General features: G+C 38.9%; 1 protein-coding gene across 2 annotated transcripts in view; it reads left to right on the top strand.

Moving 5' to 3' along the window:
• CDK6 (cyclin dependent kinase 6) overlaps nucleotides 1–18,720 on the top strand; it is a 136,370-nt gene that overhangs the window by 49,740 nt on the left and 67,910 nt on the right. For both annotated transcript variants that reach the window (XM_017729289.1, XM_008629904.2), the window contains exon 3: nucleotides 5,951–6,118. In XM_017729289.1, the coding sequence (XP_017584778.1) occupies nucleotides 5,951–6,118 (168 nt within the window). The remainder of the gene's footprint in view (nucleotides 1–5,950; nucleotides 6,119–18,720) is intronic.

Genomic DNA, 18,720 nt, shown 5'->3' with positions numbered 1-18,720 from the left:
AGGAATGCCATTGTTTTTTTGGCATTAATTAATGTTGACTGTTTGTTACAAAGTATAACCATAGAAGGGCTGTAATTATTCTGCTTCAAAAATAGGCCCCAGAGAATGGGACTGCTCTTTAAACTTTCATTCCAGCATGTGTAAAATCACCCTTTAAACTGAAAGCCATTCAGTGGTTGGGGATTCTATATAACTGAGTAGGATATGAAAGAAGCCTCATCCTGCTCCCCTTCTGCTCTGAGAAGGTCCCGTTTCAGTTAGAGGCAGTGAGCCTTTTCATGAAACTACCTTGACTGATTCATCACCCATTGCTGTCTAAAACTCATCCCCTTTGTTTACACTTGTGGTTGCCTTTTACGCAAACACTCCTACAGGAAATGTTCAGGATGAGTATTCCAACACCTGTCATGTAAAATAGGGACATTCCATTCTGCTCAGCAAAAAGAAAAATGAGTTACAGATAGACACAAACTGTGCAAGGATGTAAGTTGTGAAGGTGCATGAGATACTCCACAGAAGAGTAGGAGGAACGTTAGGAGATGCCAAAGGATTATTGTGCTTTACAAAACGTTAGCATAGAAATAGAGCAAGAAGAGGAAAATAGGCAGTTAAAAAAAAAGAAAAGCCATGTAAAGCCTGTGTGTTAGTACAAATTTAGTGTCTGTTGTAGTTTCCAAGGCTCTGTACTGTGTTGCTTTTATTTGGTGTTACAACTGAGTATATTTGTGGGCTTCCACTGAATTACTCTTTTTGGTATTAGGAACTCCTATCACTGTAACGAAGGGCAATCTGCTTAAATGTTTTTCTTCCTTCACATCGTAGGCAGTGGGGGAAAAGCGTGAGCTTCACATGACGAGCAGCCAGTCATAAGTGTATGTTACCTCAGGGTGCCAGTGTTCTCTGAAGAAATATTACTCTGGTGTTTCTCTTCAGGTTGCATCTTGCTGTGATCCCCTTTACCAAGACAAAACCCAGCATCTTTACTTTACCATGGTGGTGGGTTAGCCTAGTCCAGCAGTCAGACTCCCATCCAGGCGCTCACTGACTTCCTGCACCTCAGCTACAGAAGGTAGAGAGCAACAAGGAGCAAAAAGCTCATGGGCTGAGATAAGAGAGGAACATTGCTTTCCAAGTACCATCATGGGCAAAGCAGGCTTATCCTGGGGAAAATCGACTTAGTCTCATGCCAGTCAAGGTTGATACTTGCTAAATCAGGCGGTGGGCAAAAAAGGGGCAGATGTTCAAATAACACCTTCCCCTGCCTTTTTCCAGGCTACACATCACTTCTGACTCTCCCCAGCCCTAGCAGCACAGGAGCAGCTCCCCTCTTCTGCTCCTTCCTCCTCACACTGTGCCTACTCTACCCTAGATCATCTCCAGAAGCTGCAGTTCCCTCAGGAATACTTGCCTGCTCCATAAGCTGCAGTGTGGATATCTGCTCCACCATGGAGTACTTTCTCCTCTTACTTCTCTTACTTCTCTCTCTCCTTGGTGTCCCCTGTGCAGTTTCTCACTCCTTTTGTTCTCTTCTCGTCTTTCCCTGCAGCCTTTTCTGCCCTTAAATATATCTTCATGGAGGCACCACCGTCCTGTCTGACTGGCCCAGCCATGCACTGCGGTGGGTCCGTCGGAGCTGGCTGGAGCCGAGGGTGTCTGGCAGGGCACAGCCCCTGGTCTCCCCCGACTGAGGCCCCTGCAGTTCTGGCTGCTGGTGCCTAGGCACTGACACCAAAACCAGCTCCATAGCTTCTTTTGTCTTTGAGTAGGTACTTGAATGTTTTGGTTGACAGCCATGCCATCGTCTTTTGGATTAGGCAGGCAGAATCCTCCAGAGAATCTGGCAGGTCTTAAACAAGCAGTAAGTTGCTCCAGATAATTGACAGGTATTTTTGTGGGAGTCAAGATGGTGGGTGACTCTTAAAAGGATCGGAGTGGTATTTGAAAACTAGTGGCTTGGAAGGGATTTATGGATCCTGGAAGAGGGTTAAGAGGGGTCAGTGAAGCATAGAGGGGATAGGACAAGGTGGAGACGAAAGTGTGTAGGAAATCAAGGCTTTCTGTTCCTGCTGCCTGAGTCGGGAAATGTGAGCCATGAATATTGCCTTTGGCAGAGGCAGAAGCAGCTGCTCAGCCTATCCCAAACCCAGCCCCATCCTTGCTGATGAGAGAGGAAGAATATGCAGGACATACTTCTGTGTACTATTGAGACGCATGACATAATATGGTATTGGTTGAAAAGTTCATCATAATTTGGTCCTGACATTCAGAGCTGATAAATTCAGTAAATGTTGGACTGAGCAATCATGATCAATACCTTACATGGTGGAACAAGCAAAGACGCAGCATTTCCGTAACAAATTTTGCTCCTGTTTCCATTATGAGACTTTTAAAAAAATAAAGGTATGTATTTTCCTCTAAAGGAAGTGTACTTGTTCATTGCGTCCCAAAATAGCTCAGTTTTCAATTGAGTTACAGGTAAATATTTTATATTTGCACATAGATGGCATTGAACATGTAGCTTGAATAAGAAAAAGATTGTAAAGCTGTGATTGTCTGAAAGGAATTGCAGTGGGATAATGTATGTATGTGTCTCCAACTTGAGCAACAGCCAATTATCATCAGTTTTGTGATACTAGAGCATGGCAGAAATCTCTAATCTGAAATGACAGGCACATTCTGTGTCTTTGTTTGCAAACATACAATATCCAAAGAACACTGATAGACATCAGTAGAGGTTTCGTCATGACTCATTAGAGCTTGTTCCTTCAATCTCCTAAAGCACGAAGGTTTGTTGAATAGAATTGATCATTTTTCAATTAACTTTTGAAGTACGATTTTCTCTGTAATGCCAAAGTGTGGTATGCCTGTCTACCACAGAAAATTTCTCAGGGAAAAGCAGACATGCAAAAAACTAATCCTTGAGGCACATGAGGACACTCTTGCAGTTATTTCTAGAACTTGGTAATTGAGATAATACTGGGTACTCGTCACTAATAAAAATGGATGCATTTCCGTTAGATGAGTGAAATTATCCTGATTTAATTAGGTAGTGATCTGGCTCATGCATGTTTACAGCCTTAATCCAATTTTCTAGCAAAGGTTAGTATCTTCTGATGTTAGTTACAGTGTCAAAGAGAGCACACAGCCCAGACCCTGTCTGATGTTTCTTGCAAGTGGCTGACCAAGTGAATGAAATCATTTTCCAAATGCAAGGCCTAATGGTTTTTACTAGGCTTGTGTGCAGCACGAAATTTTAAGCTGCAGCATTTGTTATTCTGTATTTAAAGTTCATAATAACAAGGCTATGTTGTGATTTTGGCTTCTGCTCTTTTTCTAACTTGCTGAGAATTTAGAAACAGGACAGTAATGAATCACAAATAGCAGACAGTCATTTTACATTCAAGTGCCCTTCTTTGCACACATGAAACTTTGGGCTGTTCTTCCAAGATAATTTTGAACTGAAATCTCTTAATACCCATAGTAGTAAGTAATAAGTGTAATCAACAATCCTACCTGAATACTAGAAAATAGCTTATAAGGACTCACTCTGAATTTCCTGGAAGAGGAGATACAGCACTTTTTTCCCTCATGTTGCTCTTCTTCTTTCTAACACCTTTTAAATTTACGCTTTTGCAGTACACTTTTCTGCAACACATCTCATTTTTTTTGTGGGTAAAGAGAACTTCTGTAAATTATATTCATCTTTTGAGTCCGGTGGGTAGAAAGGAAGATACGCCAGCTTCCATTGTCAAATACTTTCTTTTTTTACCTGTGACTGGAAGAAGACTCTGAATTTAGAGCCTGAGGACATTGCTTGCAGCTTGAAATGAGCAGAGCAGAATTGTGTTATGCTGGGCTTGAGGAAGAAAGTTGAAACAAAACCAGCATCAGTTGTTGGAAAAATGTTCTTGATATGTTTGGTAACTGCCTGAATGAGTTTACAGAGTTGACAAATGAATAGGATACATGAATGTCACCCAAAAGGGACTTACCAGGGTCTACTGACTAATCTTTCAGTTCTTCAAATATTTTCTTGTTTGATACTATGTCAACCTGGAATAAAAAAGAAAAAAGTTGGCCCAAATTCAGTGAAACAACTAAGTTCATACTTAAAATAACCATACACCTAAATGTTCTTGGCATGTTCTTCACATCTGCAAGACTGATCCAAAGACTTCTAGGATTTGATGAAAGTTAAAATGGCACAGAGTGAGCAGATAATGACACGTATTAATTCTACTGATGACTGAAACCTCCAGAGCTGTAACCCAAATTCTTACAAATTTCTGACCTGCAAAGAAAAACGATGTAAGTACAAGAGGATTCAATACACTCTGTATATTTCTTTTAAGGGTCCAAACTGTATTATACCAGTTGTCAAAATTACCAGTTCCCGATTTTTCCTGGGGAAGCAAAGGAAATAAAAGGCATCACCTAGCAGAAAATGGGGTTCCGAGTTTACCACCTTCCTTCAGAGGTGGTAATAATTTAATACTGTCACAGCATCCATAATTTCATGGTAAAATCTCCATCACTGAGATCTTCAAATAAAAGCTGAATGCTTTATGAGCCAGCTGTATACAGAAATAGCCATGTTTTATCAGAGGTCAGGTGGGAGCTTCCAAATTTAATATCTATATATTTTATAGTATTTTCTGTAGAGATGATCAAGAAACATTACAAGAAAACAATAGTTTTGTATTAATTATTTAGCAATGTCTGTAAAGCATACCTTAAAAATGTATCCAACTAAACCAATATTATCAAGCTGAATTTTTGAGCTATTTTTACACCCATGTTCAGATATAATTCCTTTCAGTAGTGTGCCTTGAATATTTACTTGCAACATGCCCAAGTCCATAGAGAAGAATAAAAGCAACCAACTTCAATTTAGCCTTCATCTCTTTTCTCATATTTCATGCCATGCCCTTCTCCAAGATCATTGTGGTTGCTAACAACAGAATTGGAGGACACCCTGCTGCATGGATTATGGAAAGGGTGTATGCCACCAGCATATGCAGAAATGCAGTTTCATGAGCTACAGTCAAGTGCATGCAGAAAATAAACTTATTTATCAATATTTTTTCTTTCTTGTTACAGCATCTTCTTGCCTGTTCTGCAAATACAATTTTCAAGTTGACAGTATTCTTTTAATCTGGAATGCAGGGGATTTCTAGTATTTGGTTTTGAGTCTGCTGGTTCATTCTTTTCACATTACTAAGATCAATGTCAAAACATGAGTACAGATAAAATAGTTCCTTCAGCTGTGGAAATGTCACAGAAGATTGTATCATTATAAGAAAACAGAAAGAAAAATCAGAAATGCTGCTTATGTTTATTCCACTGTTTTAGTGCTAAACTTTAATCTAAAGGTAGTTTCTGTCCTATTCAGTAAGTTCTATACAACAGGTTTTGCCAAGTGAACCTTTTCCTTCTATAACATTAAATAAAATTAAATTTGTCATTTAAACAGTTTTTCTGTTTGAAACAGGTCCTTGTGTCTGTTAAAATGAATGGTAAAATTTCACTTCACCATGGCAGGACAAAGCATAATCTAGTGAGAATGCAAAGTGGCGTGTGGTTTAAAGTTAAGAGCAAAAAACTGCTATGTATTTCTCTTACTTGGACATCATTCTTTTGAAGTTGTATGGAGATACAGAGACATACTTTTGCTATTTTTTTTAAGTATATTGATTAATCTTTATACTACTGTTAGTCAACCTCAGATAATTCAACGAGAAACCATACCTTAACTTGATAAGGACATTGGTTCAATTCCATTTGTTCTAGCAGCATCCTGTCTATTTTATATTAATAGTTGGTTTTATCTCCTGTGCACATATTTAAGTGAAATTTATTAAATTAGTTTTGCAGATTATGGCCAGGGGTTTACTTGTTTGCCTGCCACCTTGTCTTGATAACTGCATATTGATTTCTTCTTTATATATAGGATATGATGCTTCAGCTGTTTCGGGGACTGGATTTTCTGCATTCGCATCGTGTGGTGCATCGGGATCTGAAACCCCAAAATATCCTCGTAACCAGCAACGGGCAGATAAAGCTAGCTGACTTTGGCCTTGCACGAATCTACAGTTTTCAGATGGCTCTTACCTCAGTGGTAAGTTTCCGCAGGTTTTTATTTTCCTTTTAACATAGCAATGTGAACCATGTTTACAATTGAAGTTGTGTCTCTGAAAATAACTGCTTTCCAGCCAGGACTGAAGTTGTTGTGATTACTGTTGAACAAGTAATTAGTTACTTGCGGTACAAGTAGTCAGTTACTGACTGCTGGCTCTAAATTAAATAATGACTGATTACAGCGGGATAAATATGTGCCAGTTTTCTGAAACTCTGATCAGTCAAGCTTCTGTAGTGATACTGACTTCCTTTGTACGTTTAGTCAGACAGCTACAGTTAAAGTTTCTGAGGTGTCCATTTTAAGATAAAGCTCTTGCTCAATCCCAGGTATTTTTCCTGAAAAACCCCCACAGATAATTGTGAAAATGCCACACCATCATGCTCTGATTTTCCACCTCTGTGAATATGGATTCAGTGCTTCCTTCCATATGTTACTGAATGATTCCAAATAGGGTTGTGCTGGAGGAAGCTCAAGAGGACCTGGCAGCCAAAATCACAGCTGTTTCCCAAGCCAGCTGTTAAAAGAGTACCCCGTATGACCAGGCCTCCTGCCACTGTTGCCCCTCTCCCAGCTCTCCTGGTTGTCTTTGGCTCAGACATGAGCTCACTTGCAGAAGATTTAGCCGTGTCCTCCATTAATGCTGGAGAAACCCTGCCAGCTCCTCACTTTTTGACCCCATTTCCACGCTTGCTGGCCCTGCCCCCAGAATCAGCTGCTGTAGCTTGGCACAGCATCTCTGGAGCATATTGAGGAGCTGCCATGCTGTGTACATGTTGGGTATCTCTGGGGTTTGTTGCCTGCTCATGATTTTTTTGTTTCCTTTTTCTGTTCTGAGTATCAGAACTGCTATGACAGTAACTCTTACGATAAAGACAGAAAAAGGAGAACTGCTGAAAAAGGAAACTGAAAGAATTCACTTTGCATTTTACGCCATATTGTAGAAATTAGCCTGGCTCATGTTGAAAAAAGCAGTTCATTCTTATTATTAGTTTGTGCAAAGGTCTTCCCATTGTTTTGTGATGTAACTATGAACATCCGGCTTCAGAGTGAATGAAGGCAGGAAGCAACAACAGAAAATTACATCATCTTGGTAAACACGGGGAAGTTTCCTTGTCACATAAAACATACGTAAACCAGTGTGTTAGGACTAGTCTTTTTCGTTGTCTGTAGGATGTAGTCTAATCCAAAGCTGAAAGAATGTGGCTGTTGAGATCAGGAAAGATTGGTCATGTAACTCAAAACAGACCAAAAGGAGAGACGGGTTCTTCTGAGTTGCTCTTATTTTGTTTCCCAATTATCAGTCAGTAGCAGCTTCAATGAGTGTTTCTATTGATGCATAAAATTATTTAAGCTAAAACTGCAGAATGTTACAAGGTTTCCAGCAGGACATTTCTGTTAAGTTCTGCATGAAATGAGGAAAAAATATATACAGAACTGAGCAGGAGTTTTTCCATGATCAGGTAGCCTTCTTAGGAAGGAAGTTCAAAAGACGCAGAAATCTACCACAGCAAAAGACCTGCTTGTAAGAGAACATTGCCAGGATTGCTTTGTAAAGCATGTACATTTGCTCAAGTATCTGATACTTGCATGCTAGAAATCATGTGTTAAAACCCATCAGCTGGTACTCTTGGTGCTGCTGCGAACAAGAGTTGTTCAGGCTGAGGGATTATCCACATGCAAGTTTTTACTGTGTTCGGATAAGCATCCAAGTGTCATTGCAGCTAAGGCAGAGTATTAAAATAGTTAAATTATTCTGTGATCAAGGATAAATCAAGTATATGGGCACAGACGTAAGTAATGGCTTTCACACCTAGAACTTAGTGTGTCATTGTTTTCTTATTTAAAAAAAAAGCATAACCATGACCATGGGCTTTTTAAGTTAAAAATTAATAGTTTAAAAGTTAAATTAAAAGTTAATAAATGTTTTAAAACATTTAGTGTTTGACATCTTTAAAATAAACTTTTGTCTGGATACGTAGAAAACTGTAGGGGTGTGTTGCTTGGAATGTGATAAATGTGGTATGGTTTTAAATGTCAATCTTCACTGATTGCTGGTTAGAAACTTTTACTAAATGTGTTTTAGCTATCCATTTTCCTTTTCTGATCATAACTTCTACCTTTGGCTAGCTGCTTAGGTGTGCAAATGCTTCTTTTTTTTACCTCCATTGAAACTTAGTACAGGAAACACAGCTAAACAAAATAACGCCCAACCCCCAAACTTCTGGTTTTTAAACATAAAGACATTCTTGACTTTACCATTCCAAAAATAGTCTAAATTGCAGCTGTTCACCAGGCAGTGAGTAAACCTTCATGGACTTCAGCAAGACTAGCTTGTTTTGAAGTGTTTGCAGTAAAAAAGTGTTGAATTATAAAAGACATGTATATATCTATACATACATCAATTAATAAAACTCATAGCTTGCAAAGGTTTGCTTTGGATAGTGATAGTGCAGAGACCCCAGTGATAAAAGACTATCACTGTGATCAATACAAAGGCTCTGCAGTGTTTCCTTCAGAGGAGAAGCTTACTGCAAGATAAACTACAAGAATCATCTTTTGAAGTATCAGACCATTCCTAAGATGCATCCTCATTCGTTGCTCACAAAGAAACTCTTCAGTTGGGACAAAAACAGCTTGCCATGAAAGTAGCCCAGTAAAAACTTACCCAACCCAAGTGCTCTGGGTGCTGCAAATGGTAACTTCAAAGTAGTCTCTCTTTAACAGCCAGTTATTTACACAATGCTGAAGAATCTTTCTGGCAGACCGGTAGTCCAGGCATATTGCTGTCATTTAAAGAAATCTCTTGACATTTCTGTCAGTGAATGAATAAAAGATTCAAACTAGTGTTACACGGGCTCAGGGGGGCAGGGTGGAGATCACTGCTCCCAGCTGTGTTCAGACTGAGACCTGATACGGGTCTGAAATAACAGCACTAGAAAGAATGAGGTTGGGCAGGGATGTCTCAGATGCTGGGTAATAGGGCATGCTTTTGGTTTTGTGCAAAGTGAGACTCTTTCTCAAGTGTTGGTCTTGGCCCTTGGGGAAATTTTGAATAGGCTTTGTGATAACAGAGAAGCTCCATAGGACAGAGGAGGTAGATTGATGTGACTGTAATTTTAGAGTTGGATAGCAAAAGCTAATGAACTGTCACGTTTTTCCTGGTGTAGAAGAATGGGCACTCAGTTCTAACTTTCTCTGAGCAAAGGAGGAATTTGGTGTCTGGAAAATCTGAAGTTGTATTATCAAAATGGAATAATCAGTTTATCTATTTCTGTTAACTTTTGACTGCATTAAAGAAAGGAAATGAAGCTGAATCTTGGCATACAAGAATGTTAAGTGAGATAAGGGTATGCAGTTGTGATCAGAGCATCTAGGTGTAGCCAAGGCTGTCCAGGTCTTAAAAACTCGCCCGCATCAGGGTCTTGAGTGAAACTGGCAAAATGTTAGTGTTTGTAAAACACTTACAATACTTTCTTTGAAAACGTATGCTTTACCTTAGATGTCAGCACTACTGAGGGGTTTTTTCCCCGTGAAATGCCAACAAAATTGGTTTATGTCATCTTTTTTAAGAAAAACCCACTTGTTTTCAGATTTATCCAACACAGAAGGGAAAATACATCACTTTCTCTGCTGATGCTCTTAAAAAAAAAAAAAAAAAGAGAGGGCACAAAATATTCCGCAGTTACTTTCAGTAAATAATTTTAGATTATGCTAGCATTTTATTTAAGTATTCTTCAGGATAAAAACTTTCCATCCATTTCTGGCAGTCACTTCAGTGCAAATGGTTTACATGTCACATCATGCAAGAACTTGGATTTCATTTTGTTGGTATAGTAGCAAGGGAGCATAAAATAATTTTCACTAACGGGGCTTACTTTGTAAAAACAAATATGTAAGTTAGTTACAGCAGCAAAAACAACACCAAAAATGACAGAAAAACTCTCTTCCAAAGAGGAATGAGTACTTCTCTATACTTCTCTTCCCACTGTTGCATTGTAATTTTCCAGTAAATGCCCCCCATTAGTAAATAGTTAAAATGTAGACTCTTGTCTGAGCCAGTATGACTGATGAGATCCCATGCAAAGATTTTTTTTTTTTGCTTTGCCTTGTTTTTTATCTTTTTTTTTCCTCTTTTTTTATGGCCACCTCTTCTGAGTCTCTTGCAGTGCAGCTTTAACCTGAGATACATTGAGGAACCCTAAGGGGACCTGACTGAGCAATCTATTTAAAGTTACCATCAGACATCAGAGGATACCTATGAAATTAAGCAACCACCTCCCACTGGTTAAACTAAGTGTTAAAGAGTGTCCTAATGAAATCAGTAGAAATCAGTACAGTGACACTTGATTTTATCTCATGCATGATTTAATAAGATCATAGCTCTTCCCTCCTCTGACAGGTGGAAGTGGCACTGTTTTGGTATGCACTTCACTGTTGTGAGGAAGCACATCACCTGAGATCTGGGCCCTCATCTCCAGTTCTTTCATTATGGTGCATTTGTCTAGTCTACCCAAATGTCCCTGAAAAGGAAAACGAGTCACAGACAGGCACCCAGTGGATCAAAATATGTGGGTTTGAGCTTGCCAGTGCTGTTGCTGCTGAGAGTTTGTGGCTATGTAGAAGTGCAGTAAGATCAAATTTGTTGTCTTCCCTCCTAATACACAGATCTGCATAAAAAGTCCATGTGTCTGGCTTTGTGAAAAAATTAGTGAATTTTTCTGATGTTTTAACATCGGGAGGGATCTTTATTGTGTCCTCCCAACACCCTCTAGGAAGGTTATTTCCATCACATAAAATGAGTCATTTATCTCTGGAGTCATCTTAAGAACAAAAATCATTATCAGCACATTGACGGTAAGGTCTGCAGATGACTAAAAACATTTTAAGATATATTTATGATGACTTGACTCAGATCAGATGTTTACTAAGAAGATGCAGATTTATATGAAAATAACAATGACAGAAGAGATTATTCAGTGTCACAATATTAATCAAAGGGCAGTATGGAAATACACATCAACAGAATTAGGAAATTAGAAGTTTCTTATTCATCTACATTATAATAATGTAAGATAATTTTCAAAGCCAACTTTATTTTTGTTGCCCATCATAAAAATCTTTACATTTTTAAGGCTTGTCTGGAAGAGTCATACCAGCTGCTCTCATAGAGACAGAGGGTTTATGACAAGGTTGTTATTTCTAGAGACATGTTCTAGAAATAATCTACAGGTGCTGTTTCACAGTCAGCATAAGCAGATGTAACATTTCTGCTGCTGGTGAAAGAATGGCCCTGCTTTTGACTGCGCACTTCCATCACTTCCCTTTCTTTGGCATTAGTGGTTGCTCCCTTGCAGTCTGACTGAAAATGAACCCTGTAGTTAAAAATTTTCAGGTGGCTTAGTAGATGCAAATCACTGCATGGCCACATGACTGACAGCACTGACACACAGGGGAGGGTGAGCAGAAAAATGGGGTCATCCACTCCCTAGACACCACTGTCTTAGATTTGTTGGAGGCAGTTGTGAAACCACATCTGAGTGTTCAGCTGAGGCCTTGAATAACTAAAGTAACTCAAAGGCAGAAATGTTTTTCAAAACCTCACAGCTCATTTGATATATGCTGTTCTGAAGATGAACCAGTCAGCTGGTTCATTTAAGGCTGTTACTGTATCTGACTGTAACAAAGCTTCTAAGGGCATCTGTATCAGTGTTTGAAATATTTCTTACCCCACGGTGCCAAGACCTGTGTTCAGCACTCTGTGCTGTTTTCTCTGCAGCTGATGCCAGGACTCACCCTTGAGACCTGTCAGGAATGCAGAGAATGCAGCCCTCTGCTCTGATTCAGACCCAGGTTTTTCATGAACCATAAAAAGCCTATCTTTTAATCTTTCAAAGAAAGTAAATTATTTCACAGTAAACAAGCAAATCTGCTTCACATGAGAACATTTTCTGTGCCAGAAAACTCCTTCCCAGAGCTGCAAACATTAGAATATATGATATGTGAGGACAGACTTTGTCTAGACTGAGCTGAGCATCTTTTGCAGCCCTGCAGCTGCACCAGTGCAACCCTGCAGAGTAAATTTACCTCGTGCTGGTGGAAAAAAGGAAAAGAGGTGCGACTTTGAGCACAGTTCATATCAGAACAAAGGAAGTTTCTGCTGGTTGACTATGTGCTCTATCAAAGGATAATGTTCAAGAGAGGATGCTTAGGAGGGAGAGAAGAAACATTTTTCAGCAATCAGAAAGGTAGCAATTTCCAATGCTGGAGCTTGTATCTAGACCATTGCCTATAAAAATTGCTGAAGTACCCATCTTCCATAAACTAATCTGCTTACTTTTTGAGCCATTTCTACTTTGGGCTATAGTTAACTTCAGCACTGTGAGAAAAGCTTTTTATTTTGTTTTAAATCTGACATCTGATAATATTACTTAGGTTCCTCATAATTCTGCTTTTGTGAGGCATTGCCTTTTCACCTCAGGGTGAAATTGGTGTCTTTTTGCAACAGCACAGTTCTGTTGGTGGAAGAAAAATGTGCTCAGTGGAAATAGGCCTTCACATGTTGATGTGAAGATAAAATGGCATCCTCAGTTGTACTACATCCTGATACTCCTCCTACTTTACAGAGCTAATACGGCATGGAGGACTTTAAGTACAAAAATCTCCTGGGTTATGCATGTCAAGACCCACAAATATATACCTCTAATTGACCATAAGTTTACAATCTGTAAGAGAAAAATTACTTAGTTGCATCTGGACATTCTTTTCATAGTTATAAAACCTGACCAATATTGACAAGTTGAAACACATAGAAACGAAGATATTAGATTTATGTATACTGATTTTGTGAAGTTGAAAACCTCTCCTCTCCTCTCCTCTCCTCTCCTCCCTCTCCTCCCCTCCCCTCCCCTCCCCTTCTTTCTCTTCTTTCTTCTCCTTTCTCTTTCACTTAATAAGATACAGTAGATGTTAGTCATGGTACAGTACAGCATTAGAGTTTCCAAAGAAATACCTGGTGAACAGACTGTAGGATGTAGAACTGACTTTGTAAGGAACAGGCTGCACTTAATCTGCTAAAAAATTGGGGTAGAGGTTTTAAAAGGGAGAAAGGAAGGGAGAAAATTACTACTGCGTGTTTTCTCTATATTATAAAAGAGCATCCTGCTTTTGTGTGACCATACTTCTGTCTCCTGTTTGCAGATGTAAAAGTATGTGGTGCATTTCCCCTGCCCAGTGATTTACATCTTCTTTCACTATTTTTCTGTTGATTTAAGTGGGTCTGTTTTTACATCTACTCCCAGAGATAATTGAGTGGGTTGGATTGTAAAAACAATTTGATTGTTTGACAAGGTCTCTCCCTGTGTATTTGTAAAACTGTTCCCACATAATTTCAGACCATCCTGAAACACTAAAATACAGCCTCAGGTTATGCTCTTATCAGAGCACATTGAATAAGCAGGCATGGGCTTGTTAGGTACTTGAATGTGAGACATCCACAGAACGAGGAGCAGACCAAATAGCACACTCTCCTTGGAGCTCCTGCTACTCCAGAGTGAAGGCAGGTGTCTGTACAGTGCTGACAGAAATGCTCCTAGGGCTTAATGTGTAATAAAAATGAGTAGTTGACACTTTTTTGCAGTGGCAGGGAAGTAACTGTAAATGTTCTCTTCACACTGGCCAAAGTCCTGCTGTAGAAGGCATTTCTAATTGAGAATTCCCTTGTACAGATACAGCCCAGGAAATTCCTCTTAGCCTAACAATATTTAGTACTTGTTCAGCATTGCTGGTGTGGAATTCTTGAGCTGAAAAGGAGAAGAGCTGGGAAATCATCCAGTCCAGTGAAACAAGTAAGATTGTTCTCTGTTGCATTTCTAATGCTTTGCCCATAACTTTAATGTGCCAAGAAATAGGGTTTCCGCCACTTCCCATGAGACCCTGTTCCAAAACCTCTATATAATCATTTTCAGAAAGTTTCCTTGATGTCCAGCCTTCAGTGTCCCATTCTTAATTTAACTCCATTATATTCTTTGTTATTATATGCTAAATGGTGACCAATGCCTTGTAGTTGCATTAAAGAGGTGAGTTACCTCTAGCTGTAATACATTCATCCTTGCAAAATATGGTAAGATAAATCATTTGATAAATAGTGGAAGTATATTAGCCTTAGATTTCCAGATTTCAGTAGATTATAGGGCACCAAAGAATTCAACTAGATTTCTCTAGGTTTCCCAGTTTCAGCATTTCAGTGGATAAATCCAGAGGAAGATAGCTTACACTAAAAGAATTACTGAGGTACAAGATTAATTCCTCAGTTTTGGGATCTTACAACTAGCTTGGTAGCAAGCTGCAGAGATCATGTAAGGGCTATGAGTTATCATTTAGATGCATGAAAAGAGCATAGGAAAGTATAGACTGTTACATGTAGGATAATTTAATAGAAATCATGAAATACTGATGCCACAACACAAATTAGTTGATCAGACCATATCTAGAATGCTGTAAGTTGCTCAGTTTCTCTCGGATTGAGAGATGTTTTTGGACAGGAACAGTCACAGGGAAGCACAGATTTCTGTGTAACAATCAGAGAACAAGGGACAGTCTTTTCTGTGAGGCAAGAAGAATCTGAATTACTTTAAGAAAATGAATTGTAACAGTACATACAATTGATACTTAAAAATATCATCAAGGACCCAAATGGGGAGAACCCATTAAAAAACCAGTGATGGCATGAGAACTAGTTAGTTTAAACTAACTTACATAACTTTAAATAACTTAAATAACTTCTGTCAGGAAGTTAGAAAACAAGTAGTGAGATTCTGAAGCACCTTACTGAAGCAAAATTCATTTTCCAATGGAAGAAATCATGGAACTTTATTAAGGTGAGACAGAGCAGATAATGGAGGTGGTCTTCAAAACCAAAGAGGGCTACAGTTTAAATAAGGGCCATGGAAGAACAAAAAATTAAAATGAGATGTAAAAGAAAGACCCTTCACTAAAGAAGCAAAAATACAACCTGAAAGTTTCACAAGTAGAGATGAAAGATGATCTGAAAGCAAGAATTAAGTCCTTGTTGGGACAGCAAGTTGAAAAAGTCCACATGGAGTGGAAAGTCTGGTTGCAATGTTCCCCATCTGGAAATGGGATGAACCTGGCAAGTCACATCAGTGAATGACAACCATCCTGACTGCTGAAAACCTGGTCAGACCTTCCATGAAACAGGGGATGCCAGAAAAGCTTGGATTAAATTGGAAGTAGCTAACAAAAATAACCTTCAAAAAGGACTTGAGCAGAAAAATCAGCACATCCAAGTAAGCAGGAACATAGACTACTGTGCAAGTGAAGTAAACACCTGGACATAAAAATTAACCCATCAGGAGACTGTTTATAATTTTTTTACCTTTTGTACATTCTTTAGACTTACATTTTCCCAGCTCAAGTAATAGAAATGCCTACTGAAAATCCCCGGGAAGTTTATTTCAGCATCGTACGCTATATATGTCGTGAGGAAAAGGAGCAGAAAGGAGACTTCTGTTAACCTTTCTAGGTAGCCCAGCTCTGACAGCACTTTAGAATTTATACTTGGCCTCAGCTGGTCAGGTCTGCTATGAGGCCACAATATATATGTCAAGGACAGCCATCAACCCAAGCAGGCTTGGACACTGAAAGCTCCAGAGAGGAAGAAGAGAGAGATACCCAAGGACACTTGCATTCTTACAACACACAGATACCACAGAGGCTGGCAGTGATGGGGTTTTGTAATCAAGGTAAAGCAAAGAAGCCAGAAGCACTCTGGGGATCTGTAAAATTAGCCATGGAAATGGAAATAATTCAGTTTAATATAAGTGTTATCAAAGATGACTGCAGAATGCTTTTCAAAAGTACAAAACCAGCCAGGGCGTATTAGTGTATATCAAAAACTCCCAATACAGTTCAGTAAATTGCGCCTGACTGAAAGTCAGACCTTTGAGGTACAAGCAAGGGATTGAGTTTTTGTTTAGGTCTGTCAGAAGAGTAGCAGGAGTTAAAACTGGTCTAATAAAATGTATAACTGGTTCTGTGAAATATGCAAAATGGTCATAGATTAGTTACTGAATGAGACATGCTAAAAAAATTAAGCAGGAGATTTGAAAATAAAACTTACAATTGTTCTAAAATGCACAAAGTTGTCTACTGCAAAAGTCTGTATTCATCTGTGAATCAGAACAGCTAAAGGAGCAGATCAATTAACCTTTGCATTGGATTTTGCTATTTGTGTAATGAATGCAAGGCAAACTTGTTCTACAGATACAGTCCATGAAAATACCCTTTGAACTTGTGATCAGCATGGAACAGCTGATTTGTGGGTAATTCGTTTGCAGTCAGCAAGTTGTTCTGCTCTCCAGGGCAACTATCATAATGACATCGGCATCTTGTAGTAGCTTTCCAGTAAAGAAGAAAAAAATTATTTAAAAAATTGCATGACTGCATACTATTTGAAGACTCAGTACATTTTTGCTTTTGAAGTTCAGAGTGATTTGAAACAGGATCAGAGTTTTCATCATTTACTGGGCCCGCGTGACAAAGAACAGATGATAAAAAGAAAAAACAAACTAGTGTTAAGAAACATGAGCAATTAATCTACTAAGTACAGAAACAGGAGAAAACTGATGCAAAAAGAAGGAGGGAAAACAACCACCTGCAAGTTCATGCTGATTCAGTTCTAAGGTCACGTTGTGGATTTAAATGAGGAATAATGAGAGTAGGGACTTTCTGCTTAGGAAGCAAGAGATATTTTTTTGATTTAACAATGATGTAGGTTGTACCATGTGGGCCCCATGCAAGATTGTAACCATGGAAACCTGCCATGTAAACAGCTAGTTCATTGTTCACCATCAGGAAAGAAGAAATAAGTTTAGAAGAAATATGTTGAAAAAGAGCTGTGCTTTCAGATAGTTCTTGGGTTTTACCCTGAGTTGTGATTCAGAAATGAGTGCACCATATTTTTTATGGCTATTATCATCCAAAATTAATACCTTTATCTTAAAAGCGTTATTTATTACAGTGAATAAATAGTACCCTTAATGCTGTAATACTTGCTTTTCACCTTAACTGTTATAAGTATATAGTGTCAAGCAAGTCCAACGGATGAGTAAAGAAGTACACTATCAAAAAAACTTACGAGGCAATTCAGAGCAAGAATTCTTTGGCTGGGACAGGAGCAGTTGAGTAGCTAGTGGAAAAGACAATCCCACAGTATTTCTTTCTGCTGTACTGCACAGGTTCTTCTGCTATACTTAGGGTGAATGACCTGCGTTTGGAAGAAACATTTTTAACAGTGTTATTCCTAGCACAGAGGATCTGAAAAAGCATATATTCTGTTCTGCGGAACAGGAGGAAGAAGAAGCCTAGTGGATGGTAAAATGCTTCCAAAAGGGGCGTTTTACCTTGCACACACAATCTGTGAATGGGGGAGTTTCCACTGAAGACAAGAAACTTGCAGCTCTACAGAACTGCCAGCTCCACAGGCACTCACCTGTACAGGACATTAGAGAACATTTATTTATGCATTTCAACACTGCAAAACGATCTGAGCCGAAAAGCTGCATAAGTTAGCAAGAGCCAGACTGTTTAATTTTCAGTATTGCAGATAGTTCTTAAGAGTTCTTCTCTCTTCACCTATCACTTTTCAAAACACTTTCAGAACTGTTTTTGTCATACTGGGTACAAATCCTAGAGCTTACAGTTCCATGACAGTATTGACACAGAAATGCCACAAGTTTGGATGATGATCGTATCTTACGCCACTCAGCAAAATCCAGACATTTAGAGTTGCATAAATCTCTACAGTATCTTCCCTGTCATTTGTATGAGAGAAAGTTTGAGGATAGGACAGATTGAGCACCTTGGTGAAGTTCTAATTTCAAGTGCAACATTAAATGGAACCATGAAAAATACATTGGCAAAAAAAATACAGCTTCAAAATATTTTTATGTTGTTTTTCATGTAATTTATGGAAGGATGGATGTTTGTGTCTAATTCCTCGGGGCAGCTGGAATGATTCTCTGCTCAATGAGAACCTTCCAGATAAGAGCATTATGATATGTGAGATGAAAAGTTTTTTGCCATGTGGAATTGAAAATTGTCTTTGGATAACATAGTGGTGATAGCAGATGGTATTTCTCTGGAAGTTAAAGATGAGATGCAGAACCTACAAGGAGTGTGGAGAAACATCAGGTGATAACTACAGGTGTCAGATAGAGGAAGATTCAGCTGTGCTTGTTAAACTGTTCCACAGTTTTGGACTAGGAAATCCCTTCTTAACCTAGAGGAAGAATTTTATTCAGTGGAGGGCACAGAGAAAATGGAAAACAAGTGCAGGATATGTATGCCATGGTTGGACAGCCATGAAGTAGCTTCTCAAAAAACAGATCCAACTTGCTACTGTATCACTGAGAGCCACAGTGAAGCACATGGCTACTGATGTGTTTGGACCTCAGAGCGGAGAAGCCCATCAGGCAATGCTAGATGGTAGCGATAGGCAATTTTTGGAGATGGCTGAAGGTACACAAAGCAAGGAACCAAGAGGCCTGACAGTATCAGACATT

This window comes from Corvus brachyrhynchos, unplaced genomic scaffold (assembly GCF_000691975.1).
Source record: "Corvus brachyrhynchos isolate BGI_N302 unplaced genomic scaffold, ASM69197v1 scaffold142, whole genome shotgun sequence".
Lineage (NCBI taxonomy): Eukaryota > Metazoa > Chordata > Aves > Passeriformes > Corvidae > Corvus > Corvus brachyrhynchos.
The sequence above is the reverse complement of the archived record's forward strand: the minus strand, read 5'-3'. Positions and strand labels throughout refer to the sequence as shown.